This window comes from Mustela nigripes, chromosome 11, assembly GCF_022355385.1.
Source record: "Mustela nigripes isolate SB6536 chromosome 11, MUSNIG.SB6536, whole genome shotgun sequence".
NCBI lineage: Eukaryota > Metazoa > Chordata > Mammalia > Carnivora > Mustelidae > Mustela > Mustela nigripes.
Window position 1 is genome coordinate 983,514 of NC_081567.1, and position 24,215 is coordinate 1,007,728.

The window sequence follows — 24,215 nt, forward strand, 5'->3', positions numbered from 1 at the left end:
GCGGCATTTCGGGGCCACTGGGGCTCCCGCATTCCCCATGGCAGAGCTGAGCCCCTGCCTGTCGCCCTTCTCTGTCGGGCAGCTGTCGTGCAGTGAGGGGAGCAGCAGGGCAGGCCACGCCAAGGTGGACAGGGGCCTGGGCTGCATCTGGCCCTGAGCTCCCCTGGACCTTGGCCTTAGGCCCAGAGATGGGTGAGCTGCCTCCCTGCCTGCTGGGACCCTTCCCACACACCAGTGCCAAAGGTTCCGTGCGCCGGCTGGCGGGCAGCCCGCCACCCACCTACTGGAAATCCTGGGGCCCCCTCGGTGAGGAGGTGACACTCTGGGGTACTGCATCTGTGACGCGATCCCATTAGCTGGGCTGGGCAGCCCCTCAGAGCCCACCCTTCTCGGGGTCTCTGGGCTGTAGTTGGGGGGTGGGGTAGGTCAGCGTCACGTGCCCCGGGCCAGGCACTGTGAGCCACATGGGATGGGGACAGCATGTGAGAAGCAACAGGATCTGGACCCGGGGTGCTGTCGTGGGGTTAGGGGCATGGGGGCCGACCTCCGGAGAGCTCAGGACCAGCAAGCCAGGGTACCTGGGAAGGGACTCTGGAGAAGGAACGGGGCACCAGCCGGCTGCACACAGGGAGGGGCATGGCAGCCGTCCCTGTGCGGAAGCCAGGCCGGGGTGCAGAGGCCCGTGGAGGGAGGGGCGAGGAGCACGGAGCAGCCGGGCACACGCCAACTCTCACCACCCTCGAGGGCCAGCCCTCCCGAGGCCAAGGCCGAGGCCGAGGTTCAGCCCGGACTGTCCTGCCTCTCCACCAAGGCCCAGCATCTCTGGGGCCAGTTCAGCCCTGGCACCCCCTGGTAGCCCCACTGAGCAGGAGGAGACCTGTGGGGGTGGGGGGTCAGCCACTAGCTGGTAGGAGGGTAAGGTTGGGGTGACATGGACGCTGCTGGGAACCTGCCAGGGTTCGTGGGCTCCCCGGTCCCACCCCAAACTGGTGAGATGCTAATGCAGCCAGGGACTGGGGCCTCATGTGAGGGGCTGACTTCATGGGGCACTGGCCCAGCCCCAATGCCTCCAGGTCAAGTTCTGGGGCAGGGCCCCCATGCCAGCACCCACAGCTTCACTGGGGGATACTCGCACCCCCACAATCCTTCAGGGCTGCCCCGCCTCCTCTCGTGAATGGGATCATCCGGGGCCCCCAGCCAGTGCTCGGGGCGGTTTGGCTGGCTTCTGTACAGGTGCTCACGGCCAAGGGTCCTGGCCTGTGGCCCCTTCTGGGGCGGGACAGGAGTCAGGTTCCCAGGTGCCACCAGCAAGCCCCACCCAACCCAGGTGTCCAGGAGCTGACACCTCCCTCTCCTGACTGCCCAGAGAAGGTCCTGGCGCGACAGTAGGGACCAGAGGCCGAGGGAGTGAGTGCCCTGTCTTGGGCCCTGCTCAACCCCCAGACGACGAGGGAGGTGAACACAGGCAGCCAGCGCGTGGAGAATTCAGAACGTTTCATTTCAGACCAACCCCTTGCTGAGGCTCGCTGGGACATCAGCCTCTGTTCCTGTCACTGCAGGCATGGAGCCACGGGCCATGGATGCTGTTGCAGTGGCTCGATGTTCTCCATGCCCTGGAGGAGACCAGCAGGCAGCCAGAGGAGGGATGCAGGGGCGGCGTGCAGTCAGACTGCCACGCAGGCTCACATCACCGCCTCCATGTGCAGGATCCTCAGGGCCTCGGAGATCTGGACGCTGGTGTCCATCTGCCCATACATGCCCACCAGGAAGGCCCGGTGCAACAATACAGCCGCGTGCTCTGTGCGGGAGACAGGACAGGACACGTCTGGCACCGAAGAGCTGGTGGCTCTTGGAAGCAGGGCGTCTGGGCCCCCCTGAGAGCCAGGCGTCAGGGAGCAAAGGCCTTGCAGGCACTAGGCGCCCTGGGCGGGCCAGGCCAGGCTCACCTTGGCAGAGGAGGGTGTACTCAGGCAGGTTCCTGAGGGCCGTCTGCACCACCTCGAAGTCCCGGCTGCCCAGGCAGCACATGAACGTGGGCAAGAAGTCTGCTGCAAAGCTGAGAAGGCGCACACTCAGGCGGGCACCTCTCCCGCGCCTGAGATTGCCCTGGAGAGTCTCGGCAAGGACCTGAGCTGAGGGGGCCCAGACAGGACTGGGGCCCGGGGTGCTGGGATGCTGGGCTCACCTGGGGTTGTTCTGGATGGAGCGCAGGGCCAGACCAAAGGCCAGGTTGCGGCAGGGCTCCTCGGCAGAGCTCATCAGCCGCTGCAGGTTGGTCTGCGGGGGGCGGAGGTATTACTGGGATTGATTCCCCTCCTGGCAGGAGCTCAGCCCTCAGCCCGCCAACAGCAACCACAGACCCTGCTCCCCACACCCCCACCCCCACCGCCATGGCCTCAGGACCCAGGATGGGAAGCACTGGTAGTCTGCAGGCTCCAGCCCAGGCCAGGGGTGGTCTCCCGCCTCAACTGTGAGCCCCTGGGGCAGGGCCAGGTTCAGACGTGTGGTGCCCCGTCCCCTGGCCTGGCACGCTTCCTATCAGAAGGCTGATAGGCTCCCCTGGCCCCCAGCTCACTCACCGAGAAAAAACCCAGGATCTCCGGTCTCCGCCGAGACATCTCATCTATGTCACTCAGAACTTCCAGCACGTCTGAGATAGCCAGAGAGGCACGTGAGGGCCACGTCGTGGCTGCTAGACTCAAGGCCGGACCTGTGTCCCCATGCAGCCCAGACGCAGGAGGGGGCAAGCCCCGGGACCAGAGCCTATGGTGTGGCAGGACCCCGGGCCATGCTGGTCCCCACCCTGCCTGTCAGGCAGGGGCAGAGTGGAGGCTCCACAGGGACCCTGGCCAGTCCCTGGTCCAGCCTCAGCACAGGTTCCAGCAGAGGGACCCTGTGTTCCGGCTGCAGTATGGCCCCTCAGAATGCTGGTGCCAGGACCTCCAGAATGTTCCATGCCACCTGAGTGCTGGATAAGCCCAGGAGTCCCCAGCGCCTCCAGATAAAAAGCACCAGGACTTAGTCTAGCTTCCCAGTCCTACCAGGCCAGCGACCCCAGAGTGTAGGTGCTGGTTGACTGGGAGGGTTTTGGAGGTACAGGCTCCCCAAACTGTTGTCTGGCAGGTCTGAGGCGCCCAGTGGTCTGCACTGGAACCCCCTGCCCAGCTGCCTATCCCTGGCTGCCCAGAGCCACTCCCACTGCGAGGTAGCACCCAGCTCCCGGAGTTCCTTTCTGCACAGGGACACCAACCCCCAGATGCACGGCCATTTCTGGGGGTCGCCAGCACCACGGTGCACCCAACAGCCCAAATTTGTGCAGCTGCCCGGCCCTCTGTTCCCCTGCACACTGCTGGCCCTCCCCCTACCAGCCCACAGTCAGGCCGCCCTTCGGCAGGTGCCCCTCAGCCCCGGGAGTCCCTGATCTCCTGCCGTCTGCCGCCCGGTAAGACCACCAGCCAAGCTGCCCGTCCCCGCCTCAAGCCCCTGCGCCTTCCCTATAGGCCCTCTCCGGCCCCTGACCGTGAGGAGATAGCCCTGCTCCTCCTGAAGCCTGGCAGGGACCCTGCTGTCTTCTGGAGAGCCACGGCACCATGGAACTCGGAGGGGAGCCCACCACCCACCAGGAGCTGACCTGGCCTGCGGGAGCCCGGCTCCCAAACTCACCCTCAACAGTCTGGCCCCGGGAAAGCCTCTTCATGTAGGGGGCCATCTCTGCTGCGGTCAGGGGGGTGAACAGGGAGACGCTGACCAGGGGCAGGGAGCCGGCCGAGCTCTCATCTGGAAGCCAGGAAGTCCATGCCATCAGGCCGGAGGTAGAGACCGTGCCGGGAGCACAGTCCGGCCAGGGTCTGCAGGGAGGTCCTTCCGGGGGAATGGCTGGCCAGCACTCAGCACCCAAGCTCCAGAACCCGCCTGTAAGCAAGGGCTGTCCCTGCCAAGCAGCCCCTGGGACCCCACACAAGTCCAGAAGATGCAGCCACTGCCCCAGGCCTGAGCACAACGCCCGGGACACAGTGGGCACCCAATAAGGGTGTGGGAACCATGAGCCCACTGGGACCTGCCCCCCAAGCCCCTCAGCCGCCGCATGGGGCGCGACCTCACGGCAGGCGCAGCGATGGCCCAGCTGAGGCCTGGGCATGCCCACAGACAACGGATGGTCCGCAGGGCTGCCAGGCCCGCAGAACCCCCATGGGCCCTACTCACCTTCGCCCTCCTCGTCCAGGCCCCGGTCGGCTCTGCCATCTCTGCTGGGAAGGCTCAGCCCCGCAAGGAGGGACTTGAGCATCACCAGGTCACTGCTGTCGAAGGACAGGTCGCTGGGGAGAGCACAGGTGCTCTGTGAGGAGGACGCCGCAGACGGCAGACAGGACAGGGAGGAGGATGGGCGTGGGAGGCCAGAGCTTTGGGAAGCGGGTTCAGAGCTGCGCGGCCCCAGCCCCCACCACCCTGGGCTCTGGCACTGCAGGCCCCCCAGCGCCATGGCTCGGGAGGCCCTCACCCCTGCAGCCCGGCAGTGGGACCCTTGCCACACAGAGCCCGAGTGCCCGAGCAGGCCAGGCCGGACGCACACACACACTCACTGCAGTGCGTCCGCGTGTTTCTGCAGAAAGGCCACAGCCGCTGGGGCGTTGCAGGTCACGTACTTGTGGGTGAAGTGCACGAACTTGTGGATGAAGGGCGCCAGGTGGCGGGAAGACTTCCTGTAGCTCTGCAATGCAGCAGCCTTGTGTTCACAGCCAGATCACCCCACCCTGCCCCCGCACTTGCCCAGGAGGTCTCAGGACGAACCACGGATACCAGCAATGCCTGTGCTAAAGATGGCCTTGCCGTCTGCGAGCCACCGGTGCAGCCAGACAGGTGTCTAATGAGCACCGGCAGCAGCCGGCCACAGAGAAGGCAGCACTGAGCCCGACCATGGCTCCTGGTTGGCCCTCTGCAGAACACGGGCCTTCCCCGGGCATGCCACCAGCGAGGAGCTGGTCCCCAGGACAGGCAGCAGAAGCCACTATAGAGAGGCCTGCCCTTGATCAGAGCCCACGTCCTGTGACTGCCCTCACCCAACAGCCTCGGGCAGAAAGGTCAGGCCAGGCCGGGCAGCGGAGGGGGCCGCAGGAGGGGACAGCGGGCAGAGGAGGGATGGGACACCTGGGCGGGGCCGGGTGAATGTCCCACGTCCCCACCGCCCAAGCAGACGCAGGCAGCACGACGCACCAGAAGCAGGCGGACGAAGGAGCGCATACAGTCCCACAGCGCCCCCTGGTGCTCGTTCTGGAACACCTGCGGCTGCAGAAGCTCCAGGACCCCCAGCACGTGCAGGAAGAAGGTCAGGTGGTTCTGCTGGCGGAACTCCTGGAAGTTGAGGTGGGTGCGGCCGTGAAGGAGCGCAGCGATCATGGGCAAGTGCCTGGGGACGACCAAGAGCTCACTGGTTCATGCCCCCAGGAATCCAGCACCCCTGCCTGGCCCCGCAGGAAACCCACACTCGGGGACACGACAGGCAGGCACAACCCAGCTTCCCCATGGGGTCTGGGGCTTGCAGGCATGTCCCCTTGCAAGCTGGCCACCCTGTCTGTCCCACCTGATTCCGTGTCTATAAGGCGCTCTCTCCCCCAATCCCCACCCCAGGGCTCTCCCGGCCAGGCCCTACTTAGTCAGGAAGCAGCCGACACTGCCCTGCACTGTGCATGGCAGATTGTAGACGCAGACCCCGTTCCTGCACAAGCCCCCCGAGCGCAGGAAGAGCCCCCAGAGGGCCTGCCGGGCCTGGAGTGGGAGGGGCCTGCTGGGGCGCCGTACCTGAGCAGCAGGATGGGATGCGCCACAGCCAGCTTCCGGCAGGCCATGTTAGCGTCGGCCACTCTGTTCTCCGAAGACCGGGAGTCGCTGGTGTCCGCGAGGAGGGTGATGAAGCGGTGGATGAGGCCGTCCAGCTGAGGGGGCAGGGGAGGTGAGCCCCAGGGGCCGCCCACAACTCTAGTGTCTCACATGACTGCCCCCCACGGGGCCTGAGTCCACCACAGAAGGGCCCACGATGGGGCTCACTGGGGGCAAGGCGCCCTGGGTCCCCTGAAGGCCTGGCATGGCCACCCAGTGACCAGAGAAGCTACTCACCCCCGGGCCCCCTGCTTTCTGGGTGCACGAGGGGCACATGCCCAGACAAACTCCAGGGGAGGGTTGCCTAGGAGGGGCTGGGGGGGGCACGGGGATGCCCGGGTGGGGGCTATGCGAGGAACGGGCCCTTCCGGCGCACACAGCCGCCACTGGGCAGCAGGCTGTGTGTCTCCAGCACCTTGGGAAGGAGACACAGGGCTGCGGGCTGACGGCCCCTCTGCTCGCCCCACAGCCTGAGGGGCTGCTTGAAGAAGAAGAGACGGCTTCTGAAGCCCTCGGAGAGACACGCCAGGCTAGGGGGGTGGGGTGCGAGGCAGGCTCTGCCCTCAGGCGCCGACGAGGGCAAGGACAGCTGCCCAGAAGCGCCAGCACTGCCTGCAGGTCATTGTCTTCCTCGAACCTGAGGAGGCGCACTTCTCTGCAACCCGGCTCAGGTCTCTACACCAGCAGTAAAGAATGGAGGTGGCCCAGAGCAGCCCCTCATCAGGGCCACCCTGCGCCCCCGCTCACCTTGCAGGTGCTGCCGCTGGTGGCCCCTCCGCTGTGCGGCAGGACCTCGGGCACGGGCACCCGCAGCTCCGGCCACTGCAGGTAGAGCTGCACCAGCAGGTCCCGGCAGCGCCTGCCCAGCACACTGCAAGACACGGGATCAGGCTGCTGCGTGGGCGGGGTGGGTGGGGCTGGCAGGGCACCAGCCCGGGGGGCCTGTGGGCAAGGGTGCCAGAGACCTCACCTGTCGCCCCACTGCTGGATGCAGCCCGTCAGGTGCGCTGTCACCTTCCGGACGCTCTCGTCGTGTCCCCGGCAGCAGCTGAGCAGCAGGGGCAGCCGGGCCTGGAGGAGGCTGCAGGCAGCGGCATCCCCGTCCTGGCTCCTAGCCTCGGCCTCCGCCAGGATCAGCTCCACCAGGCCGATGAGCTCTGCCGCCTGCACCCGCAGCACCAGCTCCTCCCGCCGCTTCTGCAAGCAGCACCGCAGTCAGCGCCGGGGTGGCCAGGCCGGGCCCACGCTCGCCTCTCCCCACCCTGCAGGGCAACGTGCCCCAACACCTGCCTGGGGCGTGCGCTGGTCCCTTCCCTGCCAGATTCGTGGAACGTGGATGCAGGCCCAGAGGAAATCCAGAGAGGCTGAAGGGTCAAACCTGCAAGCACGTGGGAGCTTTGCCTCAGTTTCCAGGCAGGAGAGGAGAACAAACGGTAAGATGAGGCACGGTCTCAGGAAGTTCAGGCCACAAACACTACCTCCCAATCAGCAAATTAGACGGGCCCAGGTCAGCTGTTCGAGGACGTGCATCCCCCACACCCCCACCCGCAAAACCAACACCGGTCCTGCTCATCATCAGGGCTGCTGGCCACGCAGAGGGGACATCTGACTCCCCTGCATACGGCATGGATGACAGCCACGAACACCATCTGGGGAGCAGACCGTCTGCCCTTGGTGGTCACCCAGAGCAGGCACACCTGGACCAGGTGGGCTCTGTATCCCCAGGGTTGTGACAGCCACTGTAGGAACCCCCTTCCAGGGTGCCAGTGGGGGGACGCCAGGCCAGATGCCCAGAGGGCCCCTAGTGCTGCCGTCATACCACCTGGCCTGCCGGGCAGGGGTGCGGGGAGGGGGTGCTCACCTCTGCTCCCGGTTCTTGCCCAGCAGGATGTGGACACACTGGTGTAGTGTGGACCAGCTGGACTGGTGAGTGAGCAGGGCCAGCAGGTAAGGTCGGAAGGACGGCACCTGGGGGCCGGGATGACCTTTGCCCTGGGAAAGAAAGATACCGGGGATGGTCCCTGTGCAGCTGACTGGCTACCTGGCCTTGAGGCACTGGAAAGCAGAGGGAGAAGGCTGTTTCCAGAAAGACCCAGAGTTCCTGCCAGGAAGGCAGCCTCGGCAGTCTGTGCACCACGTGGGGCCTGGCTGGGGCGTGCCGGGAAGGCCACGTGTGCTGACCTGAACCAGCTCCTCAGAGATAGCGAGTGCCCGTGAACAAAGACAACCAACCAACCAACCCAAACCCCCAACTCCTGCCTCTAGAACCGCCCAAGTCTTGTCCGAGGCCCCCAGCTGCAGGAGCACCTTGAGAGATTCAGGGACACAGGAGGGTGATGGGGGGTCTCTGAGACCCCCAGCAGCCCCCACAGGGTCAGGGGACCCATCTCCGGTGCGGTGCTGGGCTCAACTCTCCACTCCGCTCAGTATGGTGTCTCCCATCCCGGCAGGAGGCCCTGGGCCACAAAGCTCTGGTCCTCCTCCTCCCCACGGGCCCGAGCAGCCAGGTCCGGCCGCTGCAGTGACTGGTCACCGGGGACAGGACACCCGTCCAGGCCAGTGAGAGTCAGGCCCGGGCTTTTGCTGGAACCAACACAAAGAGACTGTCCAGGCAGGGGCTGCCGCGGGAGCCCAGCCCCCACCACACCCAGGGTCGTGCAGGTCCTTGGTCCTCTGTGCGGAGTGCAGCCCACCTTGCCCCGGGAGAACAGCAGCCTCTGTTGCAGCTCCGGGCAACTGCTGATCACCTCGGGGTCCAGCATCTCCAGCCAGTCAACGAGGAGCCCGGAGCAGGGACCCAGCTGCACGGCCTCCAGGCTGAAGGCAAAGCAGGGAAGGCTCAGCAACGGCCAGCCAGGGATGCACACAGACCGGCCACAGCCCCGCCGGCTCACCTGCAGCCGTCGGCTTCCGGATCCCCTGCGGCTGGGGGCTCCTTCTCCTGCAGCAGCAGGGAGCTCACCACGGCGACGGGCCGTAGGGCCGGGGACGCGGGGGCAGTGGCGAAGAGCGCGGCCAACAGCTCCTCCAGGTGAGGCGACCCCCCCTCAATCAGACCCTGGAGGACTGTGGGGACAAGGGTGCTGGGTCGCTCCGGCTTGGTGGACAGACAGGCAGGCTCCAGACCACCCGACTCCAGGACAGACAACCCCTGGCCCCTGTAAGGCCACCGAGGCCCCTGTGTGCCCAGGCCAGGGCAGCCAGCGGTGAGCACTGATTCTGAGGGTGGGCTCCCCACATATACACGATGCCAACAGCAGAGCCCGGGCATGGCTACCGTGCTGGGGGCGGGCCCTTCCTGCCAGGCTGCCACTCCTCTCTGCGGCTCCCATTTCAGGGACACCTCAGAGAAGAACCTCTGCGCTGGCGGCCAAGCTGGCGGTCCTCCCAGTTCCCGGCCCTGACGTACCTTTGCCGACAAGCTCGGGCTCCACGCTACATTTCTCCCCTGACTTGAGGGTGGAGACCACAGCCCGGACGGTGGAGCTGACCACCTCCGAGTCCCCTCTAAACGCCAGGGCCTCAGCTAGGCGCAGAAACCCACTCCACACTGCCAGGAAACACAGGTGTGAGCCAGGGGATAGGCCCTCGACCCGCCGCTGTGGCCCACCCTGTCTCGGGTGCCCCCAAGCCTCACGTGTGTTTCCAGCCAAGGATCCTACCTCGCTCCCCAAAACCCTTGCTTTCCAATCATCAACCTGTCCACACTGATGCTCCTCCAGGGCCCACAGAGCCCGAGGGCTGACACCCCTGTATCAGTGAGGCTATCGCCCCCTCCCTGCTGCCCCTGGGGGAGGGGCAACAAGCCCAGGGCCCCCACCCCAGGACGCAGCCGGCCCTCACCATCGCTGATCCTGTGGCGCGCGGAGTACTGGACGGTGAAGAGCTTGAGCTGTGCCCGCAGGGGCCCCCCCTCCCCCGTGGGGCCGTCCAGCCACTGCAGCATCTGCATGAGCACTTTAAGGAAGAGTGACGAGAAGCCGGTATCCTGGGGCACACAGTGCTGTGGGGACAAGCGGCAGCTCAGCATGGGCGCATCACCCAGCTGTCACCCTGCCCCTCCATGTCACACACAGCCTCTCTGAGCCCCGGCCGACAGGGTACCCCACTGTTTGTGAGTCACCTCCGTGCAGCTTGGAAAGAAGAGATGCCCCTGCACCCGCAAAGGCACGTCGACAAGCTCCACACGCTTGCACAGGCAGAGCAGTAGCTACAGCAGAATTACCATACCCGGGTGCACGTGGGAATGACCCCCGTGGCTCCTATTTCCCGGAAAGCTTCTGTCAGCAGAGGAGGGGGCTCCATGCCTGCCTCCACAGGAGCCCGTCTCCTCCGTCCACTGAGAGCCAACCCCAGGCCGCGGAGGCACAGAGCTAGGGTGCTCCACGGGCAGAGCTGGGCGGCCGTGGGATAGCTCCGGGGGATACACCGCAGCCACTTGTAGGCCCCTGTGGACCCGGGCTCTGCGGCGCCTGCACGCACCTGGTACTGGCAGAGCTGGCGCATCAGGGGGCAGGCGAGGAAGTGGCTCCGGTGCATGGACATCACCAGGGCCCCGCTGTGTGGCGAGTTGAGCAGGGTGGCGATGGCCTGCAGCAGGCGCACGGCGACACCCGTCACCTCGGGGCTCCCCTGACGGACGCGGGCTAGCTCCTGGCCCAGGGCCTGCTGCAGTGCGAGAGCAGCAGGGCGGGCGCTGGAGCTCTGCCACCGCGGGCCTGGGCTCAGCGGGAAAATCTGTACCAGAGCAAAGGGCAGCATCAGGAGGACACGCTCGGCCCCACTGGGCCCACCATGCCCTGCACTCATGACGGGACTGCTCATGCTCAGTGGGCCAGACCCTGCCTGGGCACTGCTGGCAGCTCCCCATCCTTGCCAGATGCCCCTAGGAGGTGCAGGGAGGGGACCCAGGACTCCTTACGGGCCCGCATGGGGAGCCCCACTAAGGCTGGGACCACAGGCAATCCCACCACCCGACAAATGCTGCCTGTTCCATTTACAGAACTGGGCACTGACTCCAGAGGGTGCGCGGACTGCAGCCGGCGGGTAAGGGAGGCCCCCAAGCACAGCCCCAGACTCCAGAGAAACCACTGGAGGTAAAGAGTGCACGCAGGCGTGTGAGCAGGAAGACCCATGCTTGGCAGCGACTGTCGGCGTGTGAGCAGGCGAGCTCCCACACGGAGGACTCTGGGTGGCAGGCGGCACACGTGCAGCATGTGGGGCAGAGGCACAGCCGCAGAGCAGGGTGACGGCCGGGGCGGGAGTGCTCACACGGCTGTTCTACACACATAGCTCCCAGCAGGCTGAAGGCTGGGCGCCGGCCGCTGCAGCAGGAGCAGCGCAGGAACAACGCCCACGTGGGCACAGCACGTCTGCCCCCAGGACGCGGCTCAGACCAAGCACTCGCGCCAGCCGTGCCTCCAGGCCCCGCCCCCCGAGTGGACACAGCCCAGTGAGGGAACCATCCTGGCCGCTGTTCTGGATGAGCACACTAAGGCCTGCGGCAGGTGAGCAGCCAGGCTGTGGTCCCCCCGGCTCCCGCCCAGCAACAGGTTCCCCATGGATGTGGAGTTCTGGGGTGAAGCCCCTATCCCTCCCTGGGCCCAGGGCACCCCCTTCTGCAGAGCTTGTCCCAGGTAGTGGCAGCGGTACCTGCAGGAGCATGCTGGCCAGGTCGTCCTCGGGGCCAAGCACCCGCACCTGGGTCACAGCCCGGGTCCGCCCCGGCCCCGAGGGCTGCTCTGGGCTGCTTTTGGGTTTGGGCGCCTCTGCGCTGTCTGCAGAGAAATGGGGAGAGGCTTTAGCCAGTGACACTTCCCAGCCAGCCTCCAGCAGGGGACGTTCCCCCAAGCACCCCAGCCTCTCTGGGGCCTGCTGAGGCCCAAAAGAAGCAGGGCCTTTACACAGGAAGCCAGACAATGGCTGGAGACGAGAGTGGGCCCCAGGTCTCGGGAGGTCCCATGCTGGTGAGTGCTGAGCTGTGAGGAAGAGGGACGGGCCGGTACCTCGACGTGGAGGCAGGGAGGCCGTGAGCAGGGAGTGGAAGGTCTGGCCTCCGGACGCTCCTCTCTCATGCTGAACTTCAACCAGGTGAGCCATGTAATCTGCGAGCCAGCAGCCAACAGTTAAACACCTGAGCCCTGAGGCAGCGACAGCCTGCCTACCCCCAGAAATCTGTGCTGGAAACACCACCCGGCCACCCAAACACCCCAGCACAGGGTGTTGCAAGCTGAGCTACGGGATCTTTTAGCCAAGGACCTGGTCCCACAGAACCCACCCCTGTGGTTCCTCTCTTCTCAAAGCCCAGAGCACACATGGACGCCCAGGGCGCAGAGCAGCCCAGCCTCTCCTAGGCGTGCCCGCCCCTGGTGCCTCCCACCCCAGACCGCCCATCGTTCGTGCTGGGCCAGAGCTGCTCAGACGGGGTCTGCAGCACGCGCGAGGCCCCTGGCTCTCACTCTTGTCCATGATGTTCTGCTCCAGGGTCTGGGGGTCGTGGGCCACCGCCTGGTCCAGGTACCGCAGCAGTTTGCTCATGCTGGACACGGGGATGCCGAAGGACTGCACAAACAGCAGCAGCTGCTGCGGCTCCAGGTCCTGCAGAGCTGAGAGGGGCGCTGACTCATGGAGTCCCGCCCGGTACCCCCGGCCCTCCCCACCTGGCTCACGGTGGGCTTGCCTACCCTGCTACCTATGGCTTCTTCCCTCTGACCCCTGAGCTCCCCCACAGTCATCGCTGGCTCCTCTATAGCGTGCCCTCCCCACACTTCCCAAACTCAGCCCACCGTGCACCAAACTGCCTCCCAGGCTGCCCCCCACCTGCCCAGGTGCTACCCAACTGGAAGCCCACTGGCTGCTGTGGGACCAGTGCTGCTCCTCAGGTGGGACACCCCACAGCCACTCGTCCTCCAGCACCAGTGCAGAGGACCCTTCCCTCTCCCCTCGAACCCTGTCCTGTGACACCGTGTGCCCCTCCCTGCCTGCTTGTGAGGGGCCGGCGGGCAGGGGCTGGGCAATGTGGTGCTCGCCCAGAAGCCCAGGGCGGCCCCAGGCGCAGTGGGAACCCTAGACACGCCTGTGGGATGACAGACGCCTGGTGCCAACAAGGCTGCAGAGCTGTCCTCTCGCACGTGCGGTGGTGGGAGCGCCCAGCCCGGCGGATGGTGCGAGGCTGGGCAGCCCCGTACCGGCGTCCACCAGGCGGGGGACCTCTGAGCGGATCATGCGCAGCTTCAGCCAGTCTGGCAGCAGCAATGCCTCCTCTGACGTGTCCACCAGGAAGGCCGTGGGCAGAGGCTGCTTCTCCGGGAACCAGATGTCCAGCAGGGCCTGGAACTCGCCGTCTCCGGCTTTGAGAGAGATGATGCGGTGAGCAGCAGGACAGCTCAGCCTCCGCAGCAGAGGCGCGCCGGGCGCCGAGGGACTAGAGGCAAGGCTGGGAGAGCCTCCTCTCCCTGCTGTGTCTGGGGGAACAGAGGCTTCACGGCACGGGAGAGCCAACGTAAGCTGCACCTGCTCCTGATCTAACCCACGACTCCCGCTGAGGCCACGCAGGGACTCAGAAGCTGGCCAGTCCACCTCGGGGGGCTGTGACATGGGCAGGCACCGTCCTGGGCTCCCAGGCCTGGCTGAACCAGCTTCCTTCCCACTCCCAAGCTCCGAAGACTCCCCATGGCTGATAGGAGGCCAGTCCCCCCTAGTCGCCCAGGGCTTGTGAACTCCTGTCCTTCTGAGGGGACACATCCTCTTCACCAGCCCCCGACGGGGATCACCTTCCCAACAGAGCCAGTGCCCCTGCCCTCCCCTCCTTGACACGAGCATGTGGCAGATTGGTCCATGGCAGCCAGCAAGGAAGGGACAGAGGGGAGGCTGCCAGGCCAGCAAGGGTGCAGCCACCTGGAGGGACACAAGCCACGGCCAGCGAGGGGCAGGCCTGTGCAGAGGAGCTGGACCCCCCAGCTCTGGAGCTCAGCGCGCTCAGCAGACACAGCAAGGCACTGCCTCCCACGGCCACTCTGCCACGGGCCAGGGTGGCGAGGCCGGAGATCACAGGCCGCCACCCAACGGGGACTGTGGTGGGTGCAGGCGCTCTTCCCACTCCGCAGGGTGGGGCTGGCGCTCACGTGCCTTACGGAGGAGAGAGCCTCCATAGGCTCAGACCCCGGGTCTGGCCCTCACGCACCCGCCAGCCACTCACCACGGGGCGGTCCCAACGTCAGGAGAATGACCATGGCGTGGACCACCAGAATGTGCATGGTGGCTGTCTCCCCGCTGGTCCAGCGAAGGAAGACCTGGTCCTGGGACTCGGACTGCAGGAGAAGGGGGAGGGTGGCTGGGCTGCGCCACGGCGCCGCCGGACAGGGAAGGAGCCCGACCGGGGAGCAGCCGCCAGCCTTACCCAGCTGTACACCTCCTCCCCCTCCTTGCTCTTGCGCATGCGCTGCACGTAGCGGGAGAAGATGGAGAGCAGGGCGACGAGCACGGCGTCCGACTCCGCGCTGCAGGAGCGCTTAGAGAACAGGTGGGACATGATGGTGGAGCGCTCCACGACCAGCCGGGCCACGTCCTGGGGGCAGCAGCACGGCCGTCAGAGGGCCTCCCCCGCCGGCCCTCATCTCCACACCAAGCCCACAGGCAGCGGCGGCCTGCCATGGCCAGGGTCACCAAGACCCAGCTGCATGCAGTGGGCGGGCACACGGGCCACCAGAGAAGACTCCGGGCGAGGTGTCAGGGCCTGGGCTGCTGTTCCCACCCAGCCCTCAGCAAGGAACCCAGACTTGGAAAGAAGCCCCCCTCCAAGGACCTCTAGCTGACTGCATGTCTTCATCCCACAAAGCCTGGGGTCCTCAGGAGCCGTGTGAGGGCCAGAGCAGGCGGATGCGACAGTAAGGTCCCAAGAAAGCTGACCAGGGCAGCAGGCGAAGAGGAAACGGCCAAGCCCTGGGCCCCACTGCCCACCCTGGAGGGAACTGCCCCACGGAGAGGGGCGAGAACACCCCGGTTTGGCCTGGCTCCCTGTCCTGCCCACCCCAAGCCAGTGTGCCTGGGTGGGGGGTGCACAACCCACCTCAGAGCCCAGGCACCATCGCCCTGGGGGGCAAAGATAGTGTCGGAGCCAGCCGGTGACCCCCACGGCTATGCTGGCCCAAGCATGCCAGGACCCTCACACCCCTGATGCTGAGTATGGGCAGAAAGTCAAGGGGAAGTGAGTGGGGCACATGCAGGCCCAGCCCCCCACCCCGGGGGCTGCCCTACCACTCTCCTGCACAAGGGCCCGGGGCTGCCCCTACCCCCTCACCAGCGCCAGGTCACTGTGCTGGCCCTGCTCCTCCACAGGTGTGTGCTGGGACAGGTAGACCAGGTAGGCGCTGATAGTCTGCGGGTCGGTCTCCATGTGGATGGCCTGGGGACGGAGGGCCACATGAGCTCCGGCTGCAGGCTGTGCCCCCCCAACCCCCACCCCCATCCTGGCACCTCCCCCACCTGCTGCAGCGCCAGGGCAGTGGTAGGCCTGACACTGTCGAACAGAGGCAGCCGGGGCAGGTCCCGCAGAAGCCACTGGTAGCCGCGCAGTGCCTCAGGATCCCCGGGGTCATCCTCCATTGGGGGCTCTTTCTCCTCGCCGTCCCGCACACTGCCCTCCGACAACACCAGGGACAGGCCCTGCAGGCAGACATTCCCATGCCACGTCTCGGCCCCAACCCGCATGTGGGCCTCGGGGGACGGACACGTTCTCTCAAAGCCCCGGGAAGACGGGGGCCACCCAACTAACGAGGACACCGTGTCCGGTCACAAATATTTGAGCCGACGTGACAAGAGCAGCGAGAGCCGGGTCCCTTGGACAGTCGCCCAGCCCCTCAGAAGACAGGGCAAGGATGGTTATGAGGTTGCCCAGTCCCTCTTGGGGTCCAGCTCCCCACAGATGGCACCCCATCCCCCCTCCGGTGTGCGGAACCCGCTGGACAGAGCCCAGGGGCATACAGGCTTGCCCACGCCGTGGAGCGAGGGTGCGGGGGGGCCAAACCTCACCTTCATGGCCAGCACCCTAGAGGCCACCTGGGAGGAGCCGAGGCGCCGCAGGAAATAGTCCAGCACCTCACACGTGGTCTGCTCATCGGCCTTGGGGCCCAGCAGCAGGTCCTGCAGGCGCCCCAGCAGCTGCCGCTGCTTCTGCTGCCTCTGCAGGGGCGAAGGAGACCGCTGGTGGGCCTGCGGGGCCACAGACAAGAGCTGGCACCCTGGGGGGCCTGGAGGCAGGGGGAGGGCACCAACCTGCCGCTTCTTGGCCTTTTGCTCTCTGCTCTCACCCTCTTCCTCCTCCTCCCCAGAGGTGGCGTCGTCAGCAGCGTCGTGCAGCAGGAACTCACACAGGCACTGCACGGGCAGTACGTCCAGGGAGCCCTCGCTCGACTGCACCAGATCAGCCAGCCATGGCATGGACTGCGAGGAGGCCTGGGCGGGCGACACACACATTCAGCCTGCCCAGCATGAACGATCCTGATGCTTCCCCCACTGTGGCCCATCTGCCTGCCTCCCCGCGTGCCCACAGCCACAGGGCATGGGCTCCGCTCGTGTGTGGGCAGCTGCCTGCAGCCACGGAGCCCGTCCTCTGCGGTCCGGAGTCCGAGGGTACCCTCTTCTGGCTATAGTCTCACTTAATGCCAGAGCCTGGGACACCTCTGCCAGGCCCCTGCCGCACACCCCAGAGCTGCCAGGAACTTGCCTGCCTCTGGATGATGTTGAGGAGGAAATCTGGGCTTCGGCTCCGACACAGCAGGTGCCCAAGACGCAGGGACTGGTTGAGGCCTTTCACTTGGTCCAGGATGTGGGGCGGAGGCCTCCGAGGGGGTCCTCTGAAGGTCCCAGAAGATACGAGTGTTAGGAAGCCACGTGTGCACAGAGTCCCCAGAGCAACGGCCACATGCAAGGGCAGGGGGATGGCTTGTGTCCCACCTGAGGCCACCACCCACAGAGGCCCAGCAGTCCCTCCATCCACTCCTCCAGCCGTGCCCCCACCACAGCCCCGCCACTGCCCAATCCAGCCTGGCCCCAGGGCGTGGGCTCCACGTACTGAGGGTCCAGGCTAGTGAGCTGCGACAGCAGAAGGCTGCTGCTCTCAGTGATGGTCTGCTTGGTGGAAGCCGCCGCCAGATGGCCCTCGAAGGCCAGGATCTCCTGCTTTTCCCGCTGGGAGGTCTGCAGCTCCCGATTAATCATTTCCGTCCGGGTCTCCTCGTCCGTCAGGGTGCACGGGGGGTATGAGTAGTTGCTGGGGACCAAAGAGAAGGAAGGCGCTTCTGTGCCCGTCTGAGGCTTGTGGCCACCACACAGCAGCCCATGGGGTCAAGAATGGTCACAACCGATGCCCTGCAGATAGCCTCGGCTGCCAAGTGCTCCAGAGAGGCTAGCTGGGCCGTCAGTAGTGCTGCTGGGTCAGGGCCCTGGGAGGGAGCCCCGTACCCGGCAAGCTGCTCTCCCTCCGCAAGGCAGCACATGAGCCACCCCCAGAATCAAGCCCGGTAGGCGTCAGAATCCTGGACACCCGCTCAGTCCTCCCCACGCCAGAACTGCTTTCCTCACGGCATCTGCAGGCCAACCAGCTGCTCCCAGAGGCACACACAGCTCCACCGAGCAACCCAGCTGTCACGGGTTCTGAGATGGAACCCACCGCCTGTGACAGCCACTCAGGACCATATCACATGCACCCGGCCACCGGCTCAGCTCGGCAGGAACACAGCGAACAGCAGGGCGCAGTCACCCAGCCCAGGCGTCGAGCACCCATGCCCACTGTGTTGCTTGGCAGCTGTGGACCCCAGGTAGCCTTTACATGTGCACCCAGTCCTCCCAGGCGGACTCACTTGGTCATCACCATCTCCATGAGCATCTTGAGCGTGGGGTACTCCTCCCAGGCAGCCAGGCCTAGGGAGCAACGAAACTGCGGGTGGCGGCCAGCACACAGCACTCCTGCCCATCTGGGGTCCCAGCCCACCGCCCAGTCCCCGGGCAGGCTCCACCCCAGATTCCAATAAGCAGGAAGTCCTGACAGGACGTTAAGAGCAGCACCCAGGGTGGGGGGCAGGGGAGTGACCGCGAGCTGGCCAGAGGGAGGCTCACCGATGTTCTCAGGGTTGAATGCCGCGACCACCAGCAGGAGGGGCCACGCCTTCCAGTAAAGGGTGGAGATGGCCAGGTTCGGAGGCTGGTACCTGAAACGCAAGGACACCCTGGCATGGCTTGGCCTCGGCAGTGACAGGACTCGGTCCCGACCAGCGTGGAACGGACCAGTGAGGAGACTACTTAAGAGATCAAAATGTCAACACCTGTGACTCCACAACCGCCAGACCTGGTCGTTCAGGAACAACAGCGCCCCAGGAAGGGCACAGCGGCCACCATGACGCTGCCCAGAGCCCAGCCCCAGGACTCACCGCCCAGGTCCCTACGCCGGCTGAGCCCCGGCACACTGGCTACGAAGTGCGAGCAAGGGCGGTCACGACGCGACATCTTAGTGTTCCCTATGGGTCTTATTCTCTCCGTTGGAGAGCCAGAAGCAGCCCTCTATCCACCCACACAAACTTTAACACCGCCTCCGTGACTTAAAAATCACGTTTACAGCACACTTCTGATTAAAGTACAGCTCTTTCAGGTGACAGAACATTTTAGAGAGTGAAGCAGAATGCCACTGCTGCTGAGTACAGAGGAGATCCAAAAAGCCAACGTGGAGAGATAAGTGAATGGGCTGCCATGTGAGAGCGAGCAGGTCGGGAAGCAGAGCACGCACCAGCAGCCCGAAAAGGCAACAAAGAAATGAATGCCGGGCGCGACAAACAGCATCGGGAAGAAAAAAAAGGTACAAACAAAGGAAGATGCACGAGACTAACCCATTAGAAGCGGCAGGCCGATGCTGACAGGAGGAAGAGATCTAAACAAACGGAGACCAGAGCTTCAACACCGTGAACCTGGCCACACCCCCCAAACCCAGCTGTACCCACAGTGATACCGTCAAAACCCTGCTACGCTTTTTTCTAGAAATTAACAAGCTGACCCGAAAATTCACGGGGAAACACAAGGACCCAAAGAGCCAAAACAGCCTTGCAAAACAAAATTAGAGGACTCCCACCTCCCAGTTTCGGAACTCAGCCTGGCCAAAGGTGTGAAGAGAGTGGCGTGGACGCGGCACAGACACACGCACCAACAGAACAGAACCAAGAGCCCAGAAGAAAACACATGTCATTGTCACCTGATCGCCGACCAGGGTGACAAAACCTTCAGTGGGACGGGGTGAGGGGAACAGCCTTCAGCGCACGGTGCCGGCTCCACAGGCCAGAAGGGAGGGAGAATGAAGTTGGACCTGATGAGCTAAAACTCTTGAGTTCTTGGGAGGACACCCGAGAGAGCTCCGTGAGCCTGGGTAGGCCACGACAGCCACGCAGCAGTACAGCAGCACCCGGGGCCATGTCGTCAGTGGGTTCCTGCACGGAGCAGAGTGGGGGCGCCTGGACAAGCCACGTGAGCGCGGCCAGCAAACAGTGCTCGGCAATGCCTCGTCCGCCGTGGCAGAGCGAACCTGGACCTGGCCTTTTGGTCCACACAACTAACTCGGGGGATCAGAGGCCTAAATTCCAGAGCTGAAGCCATAAAACACAGATGCAAATTTTCATGATCCCAGACAAGGCAACAGTTCCTTAGAAATGACACAAGAGGACAAGAAATGAGAGACAACCAGCAGAATGGGACTTTCCCACAACTAAAGCATTTGTCTCTCAGAGGCTCAAAGGGCACGATCAGGAGCTCAGAAGACAACCCACAGGACGGGAAGATGCGTGCAGATTACAGACCTGTTTGTGGTCTACACGCAAAACAGAGAGCTCCCAGCAACAAAAATCCAAACTCCTCAACTTAAAAATGGACAAAAGACCCAGACAGACATCTCTCCAGACAAAATGGACACATGGCCAAACAGCACACGAAGGGAAGTTCAGCGCCGTCCGTGCTCGGAGACGTGCCCGTGGGAACCACAGCAGGACACCTCCGCACACCCGCTGGGACGGTGAGCACAGGAGACACAGGCGCTGGTGGGGTGAGGACACAGCGGGACTGGAGCTCCCGGCGCTGCTGCGGAGAAGTCGGCAGCACTCAATTAACCATGTAACCCCTGCCCCCTACTAGGAGCCCTGGAAACACAGGTCTGCATGGCATGGCAGAACGTCCTCGGCAGTGTTCTCAGGGCACCGGAAGCTTAAACAGAGCATGGTATCCGCACGGAGCAATGCTACGCGGCCAGGAGAAGAAAGGAAGTGTGGCTGTCTTACACCCCGGCTGAACCCTGGCTGAACCCCAGCGACGTGCAGCCCAGCGAGGGGGGCCAGACGCAGGCCATGGGTCGCCAGCTTCTGTCACTGTGAGGTGTCCAACAATGTCCCAGCCACAGGGACAGAGTGCAGGTCAGAGGCTGCTGAGGGCTGTGTGGGGCGGGGCAGGGATAGCTCCCGGTACAGGCTTCCTGAGGGGGACAGACACACTCTGAACTAGGACTGTGGCAGCGGCGGCACAGCCCCGTGCATTTGCTGGAACCAGCGCACCAGCGACTCTGAGTGGGTGAGGCCTATGCGGACCCCAGCTCTATAAAGTGGATGGGGGACTCCACACGAACCCCTGCTGTGCGCCTGGGAGTGTGTGTGTGTGTGTGTATATATATATATATATATATATATATCCGTAAACAGGAGAGAGAGACAGCTGGGCTGTGAGTCCCTGAGATGTGGGTGCAGGCAGGACAGCAGGCCTGGGGACCCCGCAAGCTGTACGGCCCCACGTCCAGCCTTGCAGGCCTTGCAAGGCATCTGCGCCCAGCATGCCCAACATGGGATGGGTGGGGAGGGAGGAGGTAGGAAGGGAAGGAGCGCCTTACCCGGGGGGAAGCTGGATGTTCTCGGGGTGGTGGTAAGTGCACAGGTTCAGGACCGCATCGATCAGCTGGATCCTCTCCACCTTCAGCACTTCCACGTCTGAAACCGAGAGCCACGTGCAGCTGCCAGAAGCCTGCTCACACGCACCAGGGAGACCCCGGGGCACAGGGCTTGGGCCGCGCGAGGACAGCGGGCAGACGGGGCCTCGCTCTCCAGCAGCCGAGGCATGGGCAGGGACAGGGATGGACACGGGTGGCCCAAGCAGGTGGGCCAAGGGCGCAGACGCGGGCCCCGCAGCAGCCAGAGGAGGCAAGTAGCTCTTGAGGCACAGGCGCCGTCCTCAGGACTGCTGGTGTGGCCCTTTCCGGGGGCAGATGCAGCACCTGCCACCGTGCATCCCACAGACAGCAAGCGCAGACCCCAGGGCTAGCCCCAGACACAGCACCCTGAGGCACTGCCAGATGAATGCCCACTGCCCCATCCCCAATTCCAGGGACCAGTTGGGTCCAGCGGGCACGGGGCTGTGGGATGGAGCAGACATCCAGCTAGACGCCAGGACGCAGGCCCACCGCAGCAGCCTGGAGATGCACATAGGTGCCCAAGGGGCATCTGCAGGGATGCGAGCAACGGAGGCCCACTGGGGGAGGCCGTCACTGAGGGCATGCCCGAACCATCAGAAGGGACCCTCACCGTCTGCCTGCACGGCCGCGGCTCGCTTCACCAGGTGGTCCGCAAGCTCCATGGCGTCTGCGGGGCCCAGTGGGAGCTCCCGGGACAGCCCGATGACCAGGATGCGCATCAGCGTGTCCTCCAGGATGGGCACCTCTGAGCAGAGGCGGAGGAAAAAGCTGTGGGCAAAGCAGGTGGGGCTGGCTTGGGAGGGGGCTGCAAATGCCCCCCTACCCCATGCAGGAGAGGCCCCGGCTCCGAGTCTCGACGGGGCAGGGAGGGGGCACCATCCCGCTCCTGAGGCCTCCATGGACAAGGCCTGGCCACGCCAGGGAAGAAGGCAAGAAGGTGCCCAACCCCCAGGGGCACAGATGAACCAGCCACCAGCCACAGCCACTCACAGCACAGCACAAGGAGGGGCAGGGAGTCTCACAAGCTGGACTAGGCAGCAGAGACCCAAAGGTAAGGATGGCCAGGAACCACTCAAGAACACTTGGGAGATGGGGCCACGACACCAACCCAGGGAGGAAGGGCGTGTGCACGAAGCTGCTTGGAGGCCCAGAGGGAACAGTGAGTTTGAGGGTCCTGTGGACATGGGCCAGCTGAAGCCCTGGGAGTGGACGGCACTGCGGAGGCACGGCAGGTGCAGCACAGGGGGATGGGGGAGGGGACAGGGATGGCGATCCGGGAAAACAGACAGAGGGAGCCCTGGCGTCCACAGTGCTCACGGGAGCAGAGCCCCTCCCCACCACCCCTACACACATGGGGGGTACGCTCACTTGCGGTCGCTCTCGGGGGGCCAGTTGTCCCACTTGTAGTAGGTCTCCGGCTGCTCCGTGAAGAGCACCTTGTGCAGGCTGGTGGGGACAGAGGGGCTGTCGGTGCGGGTGCCCGGGGCTCTCCCCAGCCCACTGGGCTCTGCGGGCTAGAAACTACATGCTCTAGGCAAGGACTCCAGAGCATCTGTCAGAGCCTAGGCAGACCAGACCCTACAGCTGAGCCCGTGTCCCCTGCTCAGGGCACATCTCTGGCTGAGAGTCCGGCGCCAGTGCATGGCCACATCCAGGGTGGCAGGCTCCCGTGGGCTGGACCCAGGGAAGGGGCTGCTGTGGAAGCAGAGCGAGCCGGCCCGTACCAGTGCACGTAGTCCTTGGGGGCGAGCTTGCTGATGGAGGGGACAACGGTGTGCAGCCACCATACGGCATCCCGCTGGATTGCAGCGATCTGGTTCTGGAAGGAGCGCAGTACCTCGAGGTCTGAAAAGGACATGCAGAGTCACGGTGTGCCTGCACTGCAGCCTCCCAGGGTCGGGGGTGAGAAGGGATGGGGGTCTCCGAGCATCCATCCTCGTGCCTGACGGACAACGCAGCCGGAGGAACACTCAGGGAGCACCGCATAAGCCTCCTGTGGGCCGGGGAAATTCCAGACAAAGGAAATCCCCAAATTCCCAACGGTTTCATTCCTCACATTTTTCATGATTTCGTTAAGACACTTGGGCAGCCTCTGCCACCAGACTCCCAGCAGGCTTCGTGATGAGAGCAAGCAGCAGGACCACCCACCCCAGCCTCCTGCTCTCGGAAGCGGGACTGCAAGCCCAAAATGGCCTCCAATGAGCAGATGACCCAAGCAGACAGCAGGCCCTGGGCCCAGAGAACAGGCAATGGCAACTTCCAGAAGCTCCCTGCATGTCCGGGATGGTGGGCAGGTCCCCCAAGGGAACAGCCTGCAGTCTTGGGAATGGCCCCCGGCCCTGCTCTCAAGCTGGGTGGCATCCAGTCTGTCCTGGGTCCTTACTTTTCTTCTCTCCTTTGTCCCAGGCGGTGCCAGCCTCCTTCACCTGCGCTGTGATGCCCAGCATCATGGCCACAGCCAAGACGTCTGTGACGTGTACCACAAATCGCTCCTGTAAACACAGCCCCGCACAGCCAAGTTCACGTGGGGCAGGGGCCCGCAGCCCAGAGGCCCTGCTCAGGCCCCCAGCCCACAGGCAGCCAGCGCAGAAGGATGCCCAGGGAGCACTGTGCCTGGAGACAACGTGCACGAGGAGGTACGGGGACCAGGAACAGGTCAGCAAAAGGCTCAGCCGACAAAGCTGGGCAAGGCCCACCATCTGGAGCATGGGGCCATCTGCCAACTTGCCCCTGTGGCTTTCAAGATCCTCCACAACCTGCTCCTGTCCTCCTCTCCCTCCATACCTCAAAGTCCAACACCTCCCTAGGGCACACCTGCGGCTCCAGGAGCTCCAACTCTGTCCCCAAGTCTGTCCCCACCTCCATGCCTCGCCAGGTCACCCATTTGCACCCAGTCCCTTCTCAGACCCCACATAGAATAGAACCCAGGCCACCCTCTGAGACCAGTTGCTGGCCACAAGGGGCGCCACCCACGGATGGCAGACAAGGCCGCAGAGCACGGGGTGGGAAGGGGCACCTTGAACTCCATGTCCAGGTACTGGGGCTCCTTGCGCTCCTGCATGAGCCCAAGGCAGAAGGCCTGGAAGTTGACCTCGTGCTTGGTTTGCTTGATGATCTCCCGCAGCAGCGCCCGCGAGGCCCGCAGGTAGTCGTCCTTGTTGGTCAGCAGGTCCTGGAACACCATGGCCAGGAACTGGGAGGAGAGAGGACACCCAGGCAGGTCACTCCCCACCGCCACCAGCTCCCCTACTGTCGCAGGCCTGCCGTCGGGGCCTCCCTTGGCCCTGCATGAGGCTTCCCACAGCCCTGTCTCCCTGGAGCAAGGGCCTGAGCAAGCAGGAACGCTTCCACACTG

General features: G+C 64.7%; 1 protein-coding gene across 1 annotated transcript in view; it reads right to left on the minus strand.

Moving 5' to 3' along the window:
- Window positions 1-1,477: 1,477 nt before the first annotated feature.
- INTS1 (integrator complex subunit 1) overlaps window positions 1,478-24,215 on the minus strand; it is a 28,688-nt gene continuing 5,950 nt past the window's right edge. The window contains exons 10-47 of the mRNA XM_059414269.1: window positions 23,877-24,053; window positions 23,244-23,352; window positions 22,585-22,705; window positions 22,229-22,306; window positions 21,471-21,628; window positions 20,783-20,879; window positions 17,989-18,080; window positions 17,733-17,793; window positions 16,946-17,143; window positions 16,598-16,727; window positions 16,147-16,326; window positions 15,904-16,053; window positions 15,358-15,537; window positions 15,173-15,277; window positions 14,273-14,440; window positions 14,072-14,183; window positions 13,062-13,223; window positions 12,333-12,479; window positions 11,880-11,978; window positions 11,527-11,651; window positions 10,357-10,611; window positions 9,718-9,877; window positions 9,284-9,424; window positions 8,769-8,940; window positions 8,568-8,691; window positions 7,736-7,866; window positions 7,165-7,252; window positions 6,845-7,071; window positions 6,622-6,745; window positions 5,797-5,930; window positions 5,212-5,404; window positions 4,581-4,708; window positions 4,204-4,316; window positions 3,664-3,777; window positions 2,580-2,650; window positions 2,186-2,277; window positions 1,947-2,056; window positions 1,478-1,798 (exon numbers count right to left, since the gene is read on the minus strand). Of these exons, the coding sequence (XP_059270252.1) occupies window positions 1,683-1,798; window positions 1,947-2,056; window positions 2,186-2,277; window positions 2,580-2,650; window positions 3,664-3,777; window positions 4,204-4,316; window positions 4,581-4,708; window positions 5,212-5,404; window positions 5,797-5,930; window positions 6,622-6,745; window positions 6,845-7,071; window positions 7,165-7,252; window positions 7,736-7,866; window positions 8,568-8,691; window positions 8,769-8,940; window positions 9,284-9,424; window positions 9,718-9,877; window positions 10,357-10,611; window positions 11,527-11,651; window positions 11,880-11,978; window positions 12,333-12,479; window positions 13,062-13,223; window positions 14,072-14,183; window positions 14,273-14,440; window positions 15,173-15,277; window positions 15,358-15,537; window positions 15,904-16,053; window positions 16,147-16,326; window positions 16,598-16,727; window positions 16,946-17,143; window positions 17,733-17,793; window positions 17,989-18,080; window positions 20,783-20,879; window positions 21,471-21,628; window positions 22,229-22,306; window positions 22,585-22,705; window positions 23,244-23,352; window positions 23,877-24,053 (5,142 nt within the window). The 3' untranslated portion in view covers window positions 1,478-1,682. The remainder of the gene's footprint in view (window positions 1,799-1,946; window positions 2,057-2,185; window positions 2,278-2,579; window positions 2,651-3,663; window positions 3,778-4,203; window positions 4,317-4,580; window positions 4,709-5,211; window positions 5,405-5,796; window positions 5,931-6,621; window positions 6,746-6,844; window positions 7,072-7,164; window positions 7,253-7,735; window positions 7,867-8,567; window positions 8,692-8,768; window positions 8,941-9,283; window positions 9,425-9,717; window positions 9,878-10,356; window positions 10,612-11,526; window positions 11,652-11,879; window positions 11,979-12,332; window positions 12,480-13,061; window positions 13,224-14,071; window positions 14,184-14,272; window positions 14,441-15,172; window positions 15,278-15,357; window positions 15,538-15,903; window positions 16,054-16,146; window positions 16,327-16,597; window positions 16,728-16,945; window positions 17,144-17,732; window positions 17,794-17,988; window positions 18,081-20,782; window positions 20,880-21,470; window positions 21,629-22,228; window positions 22,307-22,584; window positions 22,706-23,243; window positions 23,353-23,876; window positions 24,054-24,215) is intronic.